The 13,968-nt window shown below is 43.1% G+C and overlaps 1 protein-coding gene across 1 annotated transcript in view; it reads right to left on the bottom strand.

Moving 5' to 3' along the window:
• The window catches only part of LOC139640758 (collagen alpha-1(XXIV) chain), a 137,648-nt gene that overhangs the window by 72,288 nt on the left and 51,392 nt on the right, over positions 1 to 13,968 (bottom strand). The window contains exons 14-16 of the mRNA XM_071514940.1: positions 10,801 to 10,854; positions 7,891 to 7,944; positions 621 to 674 (exon numbers count right to left, since the gene is read on the bottom strand). Of these exons, the coding sequence (XP_071371041.1) occupies positions 621 to 674; positions 7,891 to 7,944; positions 10,801 to 10,854 (162 nt within the window). The remainder of the gene's footprint in view (positions 1 to 620; positions 675 to 7,890; positions 7,945 to 10,800; positions 10,855 to 13,968) is intronic.

Genomic DNA, 13,968 nt, shown 5'->3' with positions numbered 1-13,968 from the left:
AGAGAGAGAGAGAGACGCCAGCTGAGGTGAAGCCAGACAGATCTGTGATAATGGAGTGAGTCAGAAATGCAGAAAGGAGGGCAGGAAGATAAGCAGTTGCTGAATGAATGAAATGGGCTGAGGGAAAACAGACTAACACTGCACCTCATTGATCAAGCAATATGCTAACAAATGCACACAGAAAGCATTTTAATAGAAACAAACACTTCCACCACAAATGTAAAAAGTGTTAGAAGCTTTTGGTATGCATGTTTATTAAACAGTCATTATTCAATAGGTTTTAAACCATATGACAGCATCGTTTATACAGTATTTTACACAGTTCATTGATGAATAAAATCCAGCACGGATAAAATAGTGGTCAATGAGGGGAGACTAAGTGAGATGGGATGATAGATAGGACTGGTGCAAAGAAAGGAAGCATCAGTGCCAGTCCAGGTAAAAAGTCACAGGAGAAGTATCAGTGTCAAAGGAGTGATGGAGGGGTAAGATAAGACAGGGTCTGAAAAAGAGACGCATTGAGAGAGAGAAAGAGAGAGAGAGGGAGAGAAGAGAAACGCAGAGAGACAGACAGGCAGCAGTGTTGTGACTGACTGGGACAGAGTGGGCAGGGTCTTTACCTTGTCTCCTGCTGGAGCCTGGCCTGGAGACAGCCCCGGGTCTCCCTTCGAACCCTGTCAGAGAGAGAGGCACAGGGTCAGGACCTATGAAGCAACCCAAACCTGCCATGTCTAATCTCTGTTATATTCCATTATCACTCATAGTAAGCAGTGATAGTTCATTCATTTGTTGTGGCATTCATTTCTAACCTTGATTTTTTTTTTTTTTCAATTCATCCATTGATTTATTCATTACATTTACACCTCGTCACATGGACAGGCCAAATTTCAAATGTAAGCTTGGCTAACCCTGTTAAAATCCTAAAATTGGGGTCAATACTATATTCATAAAAACAATTCAGGGGGCTATTTTTTGATCAAAAAATGAAAAAAACATTTTGCCAATGAAACATTTTCATTTTCCAAACCAAAAAATAACAGAGCAGTAATTGTAAGTGAGTAGGTCAAGTAAGTAGGTTAAAGGTACATTTAACCTACTTAACCTACCTACTAAATAACTGTTTATTTACTGTTTTCCAATAACAGTAAAAGAGAGCATTGGAAAGCACCATTCAGGATCTTTTGCCTTCGGAGAGACTACTTCTCCTTTCTGAACGATCCCTGCGGTTCATCCTCGACTTAGGGCCGCCACGGCTTTCTGCCAGTCCATGAAGAGTTTCCCATCAACCGTGACCGTAGACCCATGCAGTGTATTGACATCAGCGAATGGGGAGGACGTTTCCTTAAGCCTCTCTTTAAACCCACATTGACAAACTTTGAAAGGATTGAGGATTGACTAACAAAACTTACCGCTAGTCCTGAGGCGATACAGACCGAGCTGTTGTGAGGTTTGACTGACTTTTGAAATAGTAAACAGCAAAGGCTACATTTTAGACACATGCTTTTTATTTAGCCATAACAGATGCAGTTCTATTCTTCACACACGCACGTACACCCGCGCACACATTGTGGCTGCAAGAGTACCCTTGTTCCTCCAGTATAAGTTGCATGACATACAACACAACTACCAAAACCTTCAAGCCTTCATGTATGAGGGACTGGAAGGTATAGCAACATATAGTGTCAACATTTCAGCAGTGACCACATCTTGCTCAGCAAGAGAGTAACACTTAGCAACAATGTAACAATGCCTTTGAGGAGCCTGACCTCACCCAGTTTCTCTGTCACTCCAGACCACATGTGTGATTCCCACAAGGCAGAGAACAAGCCAAGCAGTCTGCCAGAGCGGAGCTGATGTTAAGTGCATTACCACAGAACAGCAATATTACATTTCAACTTCCAGAGGCCTCAGGGTTTTTCTTTCCAAAATGAAGTGGATTCCGGTCACAAAATCCTTCTTATTTTCATACAACTCAAAGAAGTTAGCCCTAAAGCAGTGGTTCCAAAATACTATCAAGGCGTTGCAGAGGCATCCTAGAACCCCCTAGCGGCCATGTTGGGAGATCACCATGTCATTCCAGCGTAACCGCCAAGTCCGGCTTGCTGCTGTCAACACTGTAAACACCATGGTCAACTTTTGTGTGGTTGGTTGTTCCAATAAGGCAGGAAAAACAGCAGAGAAGAACTTGTTTTATGGACTTTCATGTTTTTGCTCATCAAGGAGAAAAAACAAAACAAAAGATGACTATCAATAGACTCAATTGCAAAGGCATCAAAGCAGCAGCAGTCAGCACAGGGTCTGCTCTGATCATTTTACAACTGGTGAGTTATTTTAACTAGGTATAGCTTTCCAAATAAAAAGGCTTGCTATCTGAGTCAACAAGAAATCTTGCTCAACTTTAGCGAAAGAAATGTCTGAATGATTGCTAACATACACAACATCATTTACTGCTTCTGTTGCTTAGCAAGCAAAAGAAGTTTCACAGATTTGTTTACACAGCTGCTGTTTTACCTTACTTTTTATTAGCACTAAGAAACACTAAGATGTGGATGTCATAAAATTGCTTATATTGGCTCTTAAGAATAAAGTTTTTCATGGGTTCATAGGTTCATCATTCAGGTTTAGGTTGCTATGAAATGTAGAACGCTTTAGCTTTACTTACTGAGCTCCTAGTTAGTTTTTGTTTCTAGGGGTCCTGGTGTGAGGTGCCTGTCTTCCAGCCTGTTCAGGTGATGCTAAGCCATGCAAGGTGCTTGTTTGACACCTTAGATACACTCTCCTCAATAGCTGTCTGTCAGTGAGTGATTACCTGCTCCTAACAGGCATTACTCGCTTGGATTTTGAGCATCACATTTCCATGGTTTTGACTGATGGCCATTGAGGCATACAACAGCATACAGCTCGGGATGGGAGGACAGAAATCCTAGCATAACATAAACCAATGACAGGGGAAACTGAGGTCCCTTTCTGTTTGAAAAGTGTCAGCAGTGCATGAAGCAGACTGTAAGGCTCTTTTAGGTCCCGCGAGCACATCGTCATAACATTTCAGGCTGTGCTTAAAACACATGTCAACTGAGCCTTTTCAGCTCGGCATCGGGGACTTCAAACACAGGTCTGCTTGTTGTTGTATATTCCTCTGTATTCTTCCGAGGAACCAAATACAATTTACAGGGGGATATTTTCCCAAACTGAGACAAAGAGTCTCTCTCTCCCTGTTCCGCCTCCACACTGGGGTTGGGGGTCTGAGAATGACTCATCGACAGGTCACTATGGTATTAGACCCGCTGATTTTGTGTGTGTGTGTGTGTGTGTGCATGGATGTGGGTGTATGGGCTGACAGAACAGCAGGTGGTCACATGTTTCGTGACAGCCACCTGGAGGCCCTCAACCAGCTTCACACAGTGTCCCAACAAGGTCAAGGGTCACACCAGAACACATCCATCCATCTCCCGGCGCTCTCTTTGACTAATCAGAGAGGAAAACAGGACATTCCTCTTTTTATGTGTGTGGTGACGTGGGCGAAGAGATCATAATTCATAAAAAGTACTCAATAAAGTACTCCATTCTTTCACTATATGAACAAACAAGCCCATGCTGAGGGTTATTCACTCACAACCAAACGTTGCCACATCAAAATACAAACTTGCGACAGACAGAGGGAAGGGCTGGAAGGACCATACACTTCTCCTTTGTTTCTGCTCCTAAACTTAAGTCAGTCAGAGCTTCAGCATGGCTGTTTCCCACTGACTGCAGGGTGTATGTGGCAACTCTGTGGTAGCCAGTTAGGACCACAGCCGCCACAACCATCTGCATGGAGCTTTCCACATCCTCGCTCGACTGTGCCAATGTGTCCTTTACATCTGGTAGCATACAGGGGAAAACTCACAAGTGATCAAAAATGCAATCATTTTTTGGGGGCTTTTTTGTTGACATGAAGTGCGTGTTATGACTAATGATGCAAGCCCAGACTAGCACTGTAGTGGAGACCAGTGAGCTCGGGTGAGGTGGATGTGGCAGCTTTGTTGGAGTCGTCTTCCCTGCCACTCTGTGACAAAGACCCTCCCACATCTGGCTGTGTCTAGTTTAAACCTTAGCAGCCATCGCGTGGTTCTTTACGGGGAAAAGACTTCCGTCTCTGCTACGTGATAATAGATTCCATTTGCCATTTATAGTTTTATCCAAAGTAGATCACAGTCGCGTGAATGCACATTATTTATGCTGTGGGTGGCCCCAGTACAGTAGGAACCCAAACCCTAGCAGTGGTAGTGTTAGTTCCATATACAGCCAAAGGGGCATCTCATGCAGAGAGCCATCAGTCAATACTAGTCAGTAAGCAGAAACAGTTGGAGTAATGGCTGCTTTCTATACAGCAAACTAGAATGACTAGACTTACAGACACTTCTATCTCTTTAGATGTGCAGCCACTGAGTGTGTTTCATCACTAATGTTGTTGCCTATATCATTCATGTTATCTGAGATGCATTGTCTCTTTTCAACTTGTTACCTTGGACAGATTGAGCTGATTTAAATTTCATTCCCATCTATACCTGATTCTGCATCCACATGTGAATAAACGTCTGGCGTCAATGGATAATTCCTGATCCTCTGTGTAAAACTACCTACTACTTATAGTGCTTTCATGTTATGTAATAGTTGGACATCTTGAGTGTGAGGGTCGCAGGTTCAAACCCCAGGTGATACAACTAGCTTCTGAGGCATGAGGCTACAATTCATATCCTCTCCTCCTCCAGTAAAACTCCAGCTGTTGATGATGCGTCCACAGGGAATAGAAAGGTGAGGACCCACGCTACCTGTCTATACTATGTACTGTGTGTTGTCTATAAAAAAAAAATCACCCAACTAGAGAGCAAAGAATTAAAAATGACTGACTTAACCACTCAATGTAATTAAAAGCTGCCTTCTTTTGATTTACACAGGATAATACCAATATCCTCTATTTCCCATAAAGCAAAGAGCTGGTAAGCAAGTATGTCCGACTTACAGAAGAATGCTGCCTCTGTTAAATTACATTGTAAGCTTGATTCCATTTTGCAACCTGTGATGCATGCCATTCCTTTTCTCTCTGCACCAATGTTTCTAATTCAAATACATTACTCTTTACTGCCATGAAAGGGAAAAAAGACCTTTTGCCAAAGCAATGCAATGAGTCACTAGTTGATGTAATGTAAATAAGGACTCATCATGAGAGAGAAGCACACACACAATACAGATGAAACAAGTTCCATGACAACATCATCAAAGCACTATCGTTGCCAACTTAGTTGTAACTCGCTCTGATATGTAATCTTATGGCAGAATACCGTCACCTTGAGGCACTGTGCCAAGACTTCAAAATAGATACTGTGTGTGTGCGTGTGTGTGTGTGTACACATGCATGCACATGTGTGTGACTGTATGTATGGTATGCATACACATGCTCTTGTGTGTAATCATGCAGCATTGCAAGGCTATTCACATGCACACATCTGTCCAGTACATGGTGCAGTATATTGTTTGCATGCTCTGAGGCATATGAGGCCTGTAGATGTTAGACAGCATCAAGACTCCAAATGATAAATGTATGAAATCACAGCTTTAAAACAAGCATAATATCCCAGCACTTGGACAATGAGACACATGGATAGCACATTGTCACAGAGTGAGTAAGCATACAGAAAGAACATGAAAATACAACCAGACCGGGACAAATAGTAGTTGAACACAAAATTCTCATGCAAATTGCTGCCTAAATATTATGATAGGAGACAGCATTAGTTTTTACAGTCCAAGACAGCAATGCTACTCAAGGGCAGCACAACAGCAATTCACAGTGGGCAGGCAGACAGCGGTATGAACTTTACCAGAGTCTGGTGTCTTAACCACCCAGGAGAGCAGACAGCTCCCATTTACAAATGATAAAAACAGACAAATCGATTAGAAAGGAGTCAAAGACTTCAGGCTTCAGGCTACTTACAATGTTCTCTTTGGTTTCATGGACTAATTGCATTGCCTGCTCTCTCTCTCTCTCTCTCTCTCTCTCTCTCTCTCTCTCTCTCTCTCTCTCTCTCTCTGACGATTGGCAGAGTGTCTCAGTCTGTAGAATGACAGTAAACCACCTCAGGCAGTATGGGAGAGCTCAGTCTTGTCATCCCCTCCTCTAGACTCCCAAACTCTTAAATCCCGATCTAATGTACACTAATTATTCTCAAAGCCCAAACTCCACCAACCCCGCTGTTGTAAATCACATCGCCCTCATATCTATCACCACTACAAAGCCGGGAAATTATAGGGGTATGAAATTACATGACTTTGAGGACTACGACTTGGGGTGCAGCCTGTAACATATGAGCTTTACCATCTGGTTAAAGCGCCCCAATTGTTCTGTGTGACTGGAATTGTTCTGAGATCTTGGGTTTCATAACAAGACCCTCAGTCACAGCACTTCAACTTGATTTCTCCCTGGGTAGAGCACAGTCTGCATGGCTTGGATCACTAAAATTAAAATAATACATGGAAATGTACAATGAATTTCCCATGTGTTTTATACATGCAGTATTGTAAACATATGAGCGGTGCATTTTGATTGAATATCTTTATTTTTCTGAGAAATGACTGAGAAATCTGATATTACAGCATTTTCTTTTGGCATTTTTTTTTGCCTTTGTTAGATAGTTCAAAGTAGAGAGAGACAGCAAAGACTGGGAGAGAGAGGGGGATGACATGTGACAAAACTCCTCTACCCGCCTCTATTACAGCACATTTTAATCATCATTTTATTTTATCTTAATTTATCTCATCAGAAAGAATTTTAAAAACCATAGTTCCTAACCAGGGGCACCTTTACACAATACTAAGGCTTTCATTGTAACTGTTGTAGTTCTATTCTAACCATGCACTTCAGTTACCTACCTACTACTATCTATTAAGAAATCCATAAATTTTAATTTGTAATTTATGTCCATAAATTATAATTTGTCATCTCTGTGCTATCAATCACTGTGCAAGGGAAGGTATCTTAGATATCTCAGATTCTCCCGCTGCCCGCACACCACACACACACACATACACACACACACACACACACACACACACACACACACACACACACACACACCGCAATCAATCAAATGGTGGATATAGTCCTTTTCCCCACAACCATAAAATACTTCAAACACACCCAAAGGGCATTTTCCAACAAATAAAACAAATGCTCTTGTATCTGCTCTTCTCCTCGGCAACCATGGAAAAGAGGATGATCAAAGGACGCATTAAGCAATTGGAACTCTTTACCCCGCAGCTACATAAAGTATGTTTGCCTCTGCTGAGAGAAACCTGCAAGATTTGAGACCTATGAACTGACCTTTGGACCATCTGCAGCCAGAAAATAAACTTAGATAATTAATCAGCCATTTTCCAAAGCAAAGCCGCATATGACTTTGTCAGAGCGAGACACAGCATCCATGCAAAACATCTTTATTATATCATGGGATCAAAAGAACTATTTATTTATTTGAAACCAAAACCCAAATAGCAATCATCTCTGTTGCCAAAAAGAAATAGAGCAAAAACATTTTGGAGTGGCATCGGAGCCCTGTTTAGCCTTTTTGTGGCGAGGCAAGCCATTTTCTCACTACCCCAAACCAAAATGAAAGTGACAAAAGGTAAAAAGCTGCATCTTTACTTTCTGTGAGTGAAGGAGGAGTGTGGAAGCAGAGCGTGACATTGACCATGGCCTGTGTCTGGGGCTCGCTACAGAGCTGGCTGCGGCTCTGAGGGAACTCATCTGGCTCTTCCACCGCTCCTCCACTCCCCCAGATACTAACCAGGACCCTGCCTGGCGCTCCCAGGGCGCCCGTCTGTATCTCCCTAGCGGAGGAGGAGGCCACTCACCTTGGGGCCAGGTGGACCGGGCTGTCCCGGGCTTCCATGTGGACCGGCGGGACCCTGGAACACATGCAGACGGAGAGAGAGGGAGAGAGATTATCTCACAGTATATCGTACACAACGACAGCCCAGTATTTAAGATGAGTCAGATGTCCGCTAAAACTTCCAGCTGCACTCTCAGCTACAGAGAGATAATGTGGAAGCGTGCATGTGCATTGAGAAAAAAACACAAGAAAGTTAATCCAGAATGAGTGAGTGATAGTTTTCTCGGAATCCCACATATATATCACACATGGATTATGTCACATTTTTCTTAGGTGGACCAAACCAATCCCATTCCTCGAACATCACAGGTATGCAGTGCATGCACAAGCGCACACATACACACACACACACACACACGTGTGCACACATGCTTACAACACATGCACATTCATATGCACATGCACACCATACATACACCACATTCCTACACATCTGCACCCCTGCTGTTTGCTAGCCGGGCTTTCTCTGAAACGACGAGTCCGCACTAAAGCAATGTCTGTCTCTCTCTGTCTCTCTCTCTATCTCTCTCTCTCTCTCTATCATCATTATTGATCTCAGTAATCAGAGCGTGGTTTCCCAAAAAACACATTGCCTATACGAATGGATAGAAAGAATATTCCCATTCACATCAATGTTCTTGAACGGTGAATGACCATTGTGTAACTATGGTAAAGGCATCATTTAGCCGAAAATTACAGTGGAAATTGCATCAAATCTTTGAACAGTGAGTCTCAACTTTTCACTTATGAAACTTTTCACTTATGCTCACTTCAATGACAAAATGAACCAAATTCTGTGTAGAAAAATTGGGCATTATTTTAGAATTTTATTGTGAAAGGGCAAAACTGCAATAAAGACATTTACTGTAACCCCTTCGTTCACAAGATACCTGCTTACTGTATTAACCCCCTCCCTAATCCCTGCTTACAGTAAAACTACCACTAAAATGCTCAGTACAGCCTGTTTCCATGACAAATGCCCCCACCATATGGACCGGCTCTGGTCCCTGGGATCCCGAGTCTGATAACGCTAACAAGCAGAGGCAGCAGAATGAGTCTGGCATTCTGTGCTGAGGCAGCAGACAGAGACATAACCACCGCACCGCACACCGGCCTCAGCTTCCCACCGCATAATGAGCCCAGGCCTCCCTCTCTTCGCTTTATGACTCATCCTATATGGGGTTACAGTACATTCTGTAGCAGCCATGTGCTCGCCCAGTCTTTTACTAGGAGACATGTTTTACTGTTGGCTGGAGGTGTGTGTGTGTGTGTGTATGTGTGTGTGTGTGTGTGGTTCCGTGCATGTGTCTGTCTGTCTACCAGCCTGTCTTCCTGTCTACTTGTCTGTCTCTCTATCTGTTAGACACATTCAAAATACAGCAGAACATGAGAAAAGTGACTAAATATTGCAGTTGAGTGATGCAGACAGCAAACCATGCATGCACACACACACACACACATCATATACTCCAATTCATGCAGATACACACACGCCACATTTTCCAGTGTTAATAAGCCTTGATTTTTCAGTGACAATCATAGTTGACAAGTGTTGAGTCGGTCCACATAGAGCTGATATGGCTCTGGGGCAGCTGTTCAAAACTATATAGATGTGTTAAATTAACTCCTATTGCATGCAGACTTATATAAACACTGGCGTACGGTTGATTTTTACATTCTCAGAGTTAAATTAACCGCAACGATCGTGCTGCGCAGAAGATGAACTCCTCTGGAAACCAAAAGCCACCTATTTATACACCTTTCCCTCCCGACACATGCTGTATCTATTCAGTAAAAATGTCTTGTTCTGTTTAAAGATGCCTTCAGGGCGCGCGGCGGTGATCACAGCATTGCATCATGACAGCTTTGGCAGTTGCGCACGGCGTCGTCCCAACATCAGAGTGGAAACGCACCCGGTGCCGCCCGCCCGCCCGCCGCCGCTGCCGCTCGCATCTGGAACTGTTTGCTCGCTCCACCTTGATGCTCCGAAGACGCCGAGGAGTAAACAACGCTGCGTGCGTCCTCTCAGCGGACTATCTCATTGTCATGCACCATTACAAACCCAAGCCTTGTTCCTGATTTTAATCACGCAAACCACAAACATGTCTGTCAGCGCCTCTTCCCCCCCCCCCCCCCCAACAGGCCCAGCTGGATCGCGATGTACACATTAAGTACAGGGAAAAGCACATATGGCCGGTGTCTGCTGGTCGCCACAAGATATGGTGGAAATACATCGGGAGAGTCTTCCCTGAATGTGTTAGTGCTGTTGATTGGCAGCCGCACGGCCTCCAAGGCCAACGAACCTGACCTTAACCTCTTTGTAGTAACTCAGCGACTGAACTTCAATACTAGCTGGTCTGAACTGGCCCCTCCAGAGGCTGTTTCAAAGGATGTTATGACGCCCCGACATGTCTAAAAACATCAGCACCTTCTGTAGCCTTCTGTCTCTTTTCTCTGTCTTTTTTTTTTTTTTACAATTAATCTATATATGTGTTCATATTATTTGGGATCAATCTACCAAGTCAAATTCTTGGTACTTATTTGGCCAAATAAGGGATTCTTGTTCTGCCAGTGTGTAAAGGAGGGAGACACTCCTCCAGTAGTAAAAATACATCATCAAAATGACATCACACATTGCCTTGAATCCAGGGAATTTATGCATAAGTTACCTTTTTAAGGCAAATGCAGAGAGGCAATTTTACCAGCCATTATGACGGTATTTTTCATTGCACTTTTTCTTCATTGTATCCCACTTTTGCGTGCATTGATTTTGTCAAATTGGCCCAACCTGATGCCTGCTGAAGGCAATACTGTCCATCTCCCTTACACCATTCTGCCCCTGTATCATCACCTTTATGTACATCTTACTCACCCGAGGCCCTCTTTTTCCTGCAGGACCAGGTAAACCAGGGGGACCAGGAGGACCCTAGATCAGAGAGATACAGGGAGAGGAAGAGAGAGAGGAGAGAAAGAGAGAGAAGGGAAAGTAACAGAGGAACAGAGAGAAAGAGAGTGAAGGGGAAAAAAGAAGAGTATGTTAATGGCAAGCAATAACATGCAGTTCACTGTCCAGGCCTCCGCGATGATGAGTATGTGCTATATTTATGTAAGAGCTATTAAGTTCAAAGAAAGGAGCCAAGTGTTTTCAACTAAAAGCGCTATTAGGGAAGCTCTGAGCAGGGGGGTCGAGTTACATTCTCGGGATGAGTCTGACGCCACGAGCCCCTGGTCAGCGCCGGGATCAACATAAACCTCCGTCATGGAAAAAACATAGCATGAAACATATGGAGCGATTGCACGTCATGTTCTGTTGGATGCTAGATGTGAAAGAAAAAGGGAGGAGGAAAAAATAATTCACACATGTGGACGGCACTTCTGCATTCCACAGCAGACCCCAACAATGGGCCTCATTTATCAATACTCAAATACTCCATTACTGCTGTACGATACTGAATGATGGTTAAAATACTGGGTCAAAACTTACAAATCAGGCATCTATCAGGCAACTCTATTAATAGATGGTTTGTATGCAGGGCCCAATGTTTCCTGGTGTTAAACTTCTTTCAATGTGATTTTGTTTCTATCTATATTCACAACATAAACACAAATACCACCCAAGTGCATGTGTATATATGATCAGAATTCAGAGTAGGAGTAAAAACCAGTGCAACAGGCAAAGTGTGGAAAACTGAGCTCAACTCGATTCTTTGAAAAATACCTTTAAAAGTCAGATCTTAACTGGATACGAACACTCCGTAACACTTGATGGCATGTTTCAGCTCGTGGGCTGAAGTGGAGATTTGAGGTATAAATGGAGTGGAAAGGAAATACAGTGTTATCTCATATATCTTTGGGACCGAAATTGGGCTGTCAGGTCCACACGTGACAGCAATATGCTTTCAGTTGCAGGATGAAAGACTAAATTTCTCATTTTGAGTTGCTGAATATTTCGAAGCGCCTGTGATGTGTATAACCACTGCAGCATGTAAACACTGCCTATGGGGGCCTGCTAGCATTTTTCCTGTCTGAGATCAGAGATGCACCGACATGTCCGTTCTGACCAGCAGTGCAAACAGAGACTTTGTTTACCGATTGGCCAGCGCTCGGTCTCTTTCCCCCAACACCCCCTCCCCCCCAAAAAACGAGTTATGATTGGAAAATGGAAGCCTTTCAAAGACATTAGCGGTTATCATGTATATCCTCGGAGGGCATTACGACACTCTGTTCCAAACAAAGCAAACACAGAGCAGATCACTGAGGCTTCTCGGAGGAAGGTCGGCTGAGTGCATTGGGATGTGTCAATCAGTGATAATGTAAATGGCAGGCTTCTGCTGTGATTGGGGATAAACTGAAAAGGAGTTTATTACCAGGAATGGCATTAAGTAAGTGAGTTCAAGTAAGTGAGTTCAAATAAAATTAAAGAGATTTCAAATTTGAACCCAGTTCTGCCTCATGGGATAACAGCCAAAGAGGAATTCCCCTTCTGGCCAATAGAGCTATTTAAGCTCCAGGCTACTGTGCTACTACCCAATCCCGTTTCCCCTAAAGAAACGGGAAAACAGAACAGCAGATGAAACCAGGCATCTACCAATTGGCAAAAGGTCAGAAGAGATGTTTAGTTTTACAGGGCTTAAGAATTCACTATTCTGATACATCCAATGTTCCTCCTAAGTCTACCCCAAATATCCCCAATCTCCTAGTACAGATTTATATTTTGAAAAGTTTTGTCACTATAGCGACTGATTATTATGGGGTAGGCTGGAGCATCCTCATCCCTCTGAATGTCAGAAAAATAGACGGACAGAGAGAGAGGGAGGGAGAAAGAAACAGCTGTTTGTTCCTCTCCACTCCTACACTCGGACACATGGAAACTGTGAGCGCACCACCGCCTTCGCCACAACAACAGGGCCTAAAGAGACCATGAAAGGAAATGATAACATTCACATGCTTGATCTGTAACCGCCAACACAGGGGTCAAATCCCTCCCAATGGAGTCAATTCAAGAAGTCGATTTTCTGGAAAATAGGGAATCGTCTTTTTAACTTGCTATTAACTTGAATTGAATCACACACAGAAATGGGCCCTGCACTGTCCCCCGACATGTTGTCAGTGAGTGAGCTGGCGGCTATACAGTACGTAGCCCTAATAACAGGCCATGTAATTGAGACATTTCCAAGAGGGGAAATGCATTTGATAGGCGATGAATGGCTTAACCCTACACTTCCTCCCATCCTTTGAAGCTTGGTTCAGGTTAAGCATCCTTATAATCAAATATAAAGTCAAACTTGATCCTCACAGGTCCCACTTATAATCTCACAGTAATGAATGGGTTATGCCTTTGTAGCAACACTGGAGTCACATGTCATCACTTTGCCTGTGTAGGTAAGCAATTGATATATCAAAAACTAAAATACAATGTGCTTATGCTTCAGTAAATTACTTACAGTGCTATTATTGTACTGAAGACGCCACTGTGTGTCTCTCAAAACTCAGCTTTCCAAACAGTTCCTCTGGGTGTTGAGCAAAAGTGCAGCAACTAGCAAAACATGAGATTTCTGCGGAGCTGGGTTTGTATGAAAGTGGGATAATGAATAAGTTACCATTGCTATAACGTTCCACACTAAGCAAAACAAAAATCATAACAGCTATTCAGCTCTCAAATGTGAGTTGCACTATGACAATGTAAAATGTGGCTAAAGAAAAATACTTTTTATATGACATGCCAAATACCAAAACTCAAATGAATAAATGTTGTACCAGTGTACTAGTCTGGTTATGTGCCTGCAGAACTACTAAGTATTTCCCTTAGGGGGGTAAACCAACTTGTTTTCAAGTTCTGAAGAGGTAATGACACAAACAGAGTGAGCCACTGACCTTCAGCTGAACCGGCATTCAAAACATGCCTGCATCAAAACGGTCAGAGCAGCCAACACATACAAACAGCTGAGGACAACGGCGGAAAAGAACAAACACTCTGCCTCATTTATCAATAATTCTGCTAAGAATACTGCAGTAAATTATACTCAGGCTCAGAGGAGTG

Source organism: Centroberyx affinis, unplaced genomic scaffold, assembly GCF_046629955.1.
Source record: "Centroberyx affinis isolate AG114_WGS23_722 - 3 ecotype Tasmania unplaced genomic scaffold, CSIRO-AGI_Caff_v1 ptg000291l_1, whole genome shotgun sequence".
Classification (NCBI taxonomy): Eukaryota; Metazoa; Chordata; class Actinopteri; order Beryciformes; family Berycidae; genus Centroberyx; species Centroberyx affinis.
The sequence above is the reverse complement of the archived record's forward strand: the minus strand, read 5'-3'. Positions and strand labels throughout refer to the sequence as shown.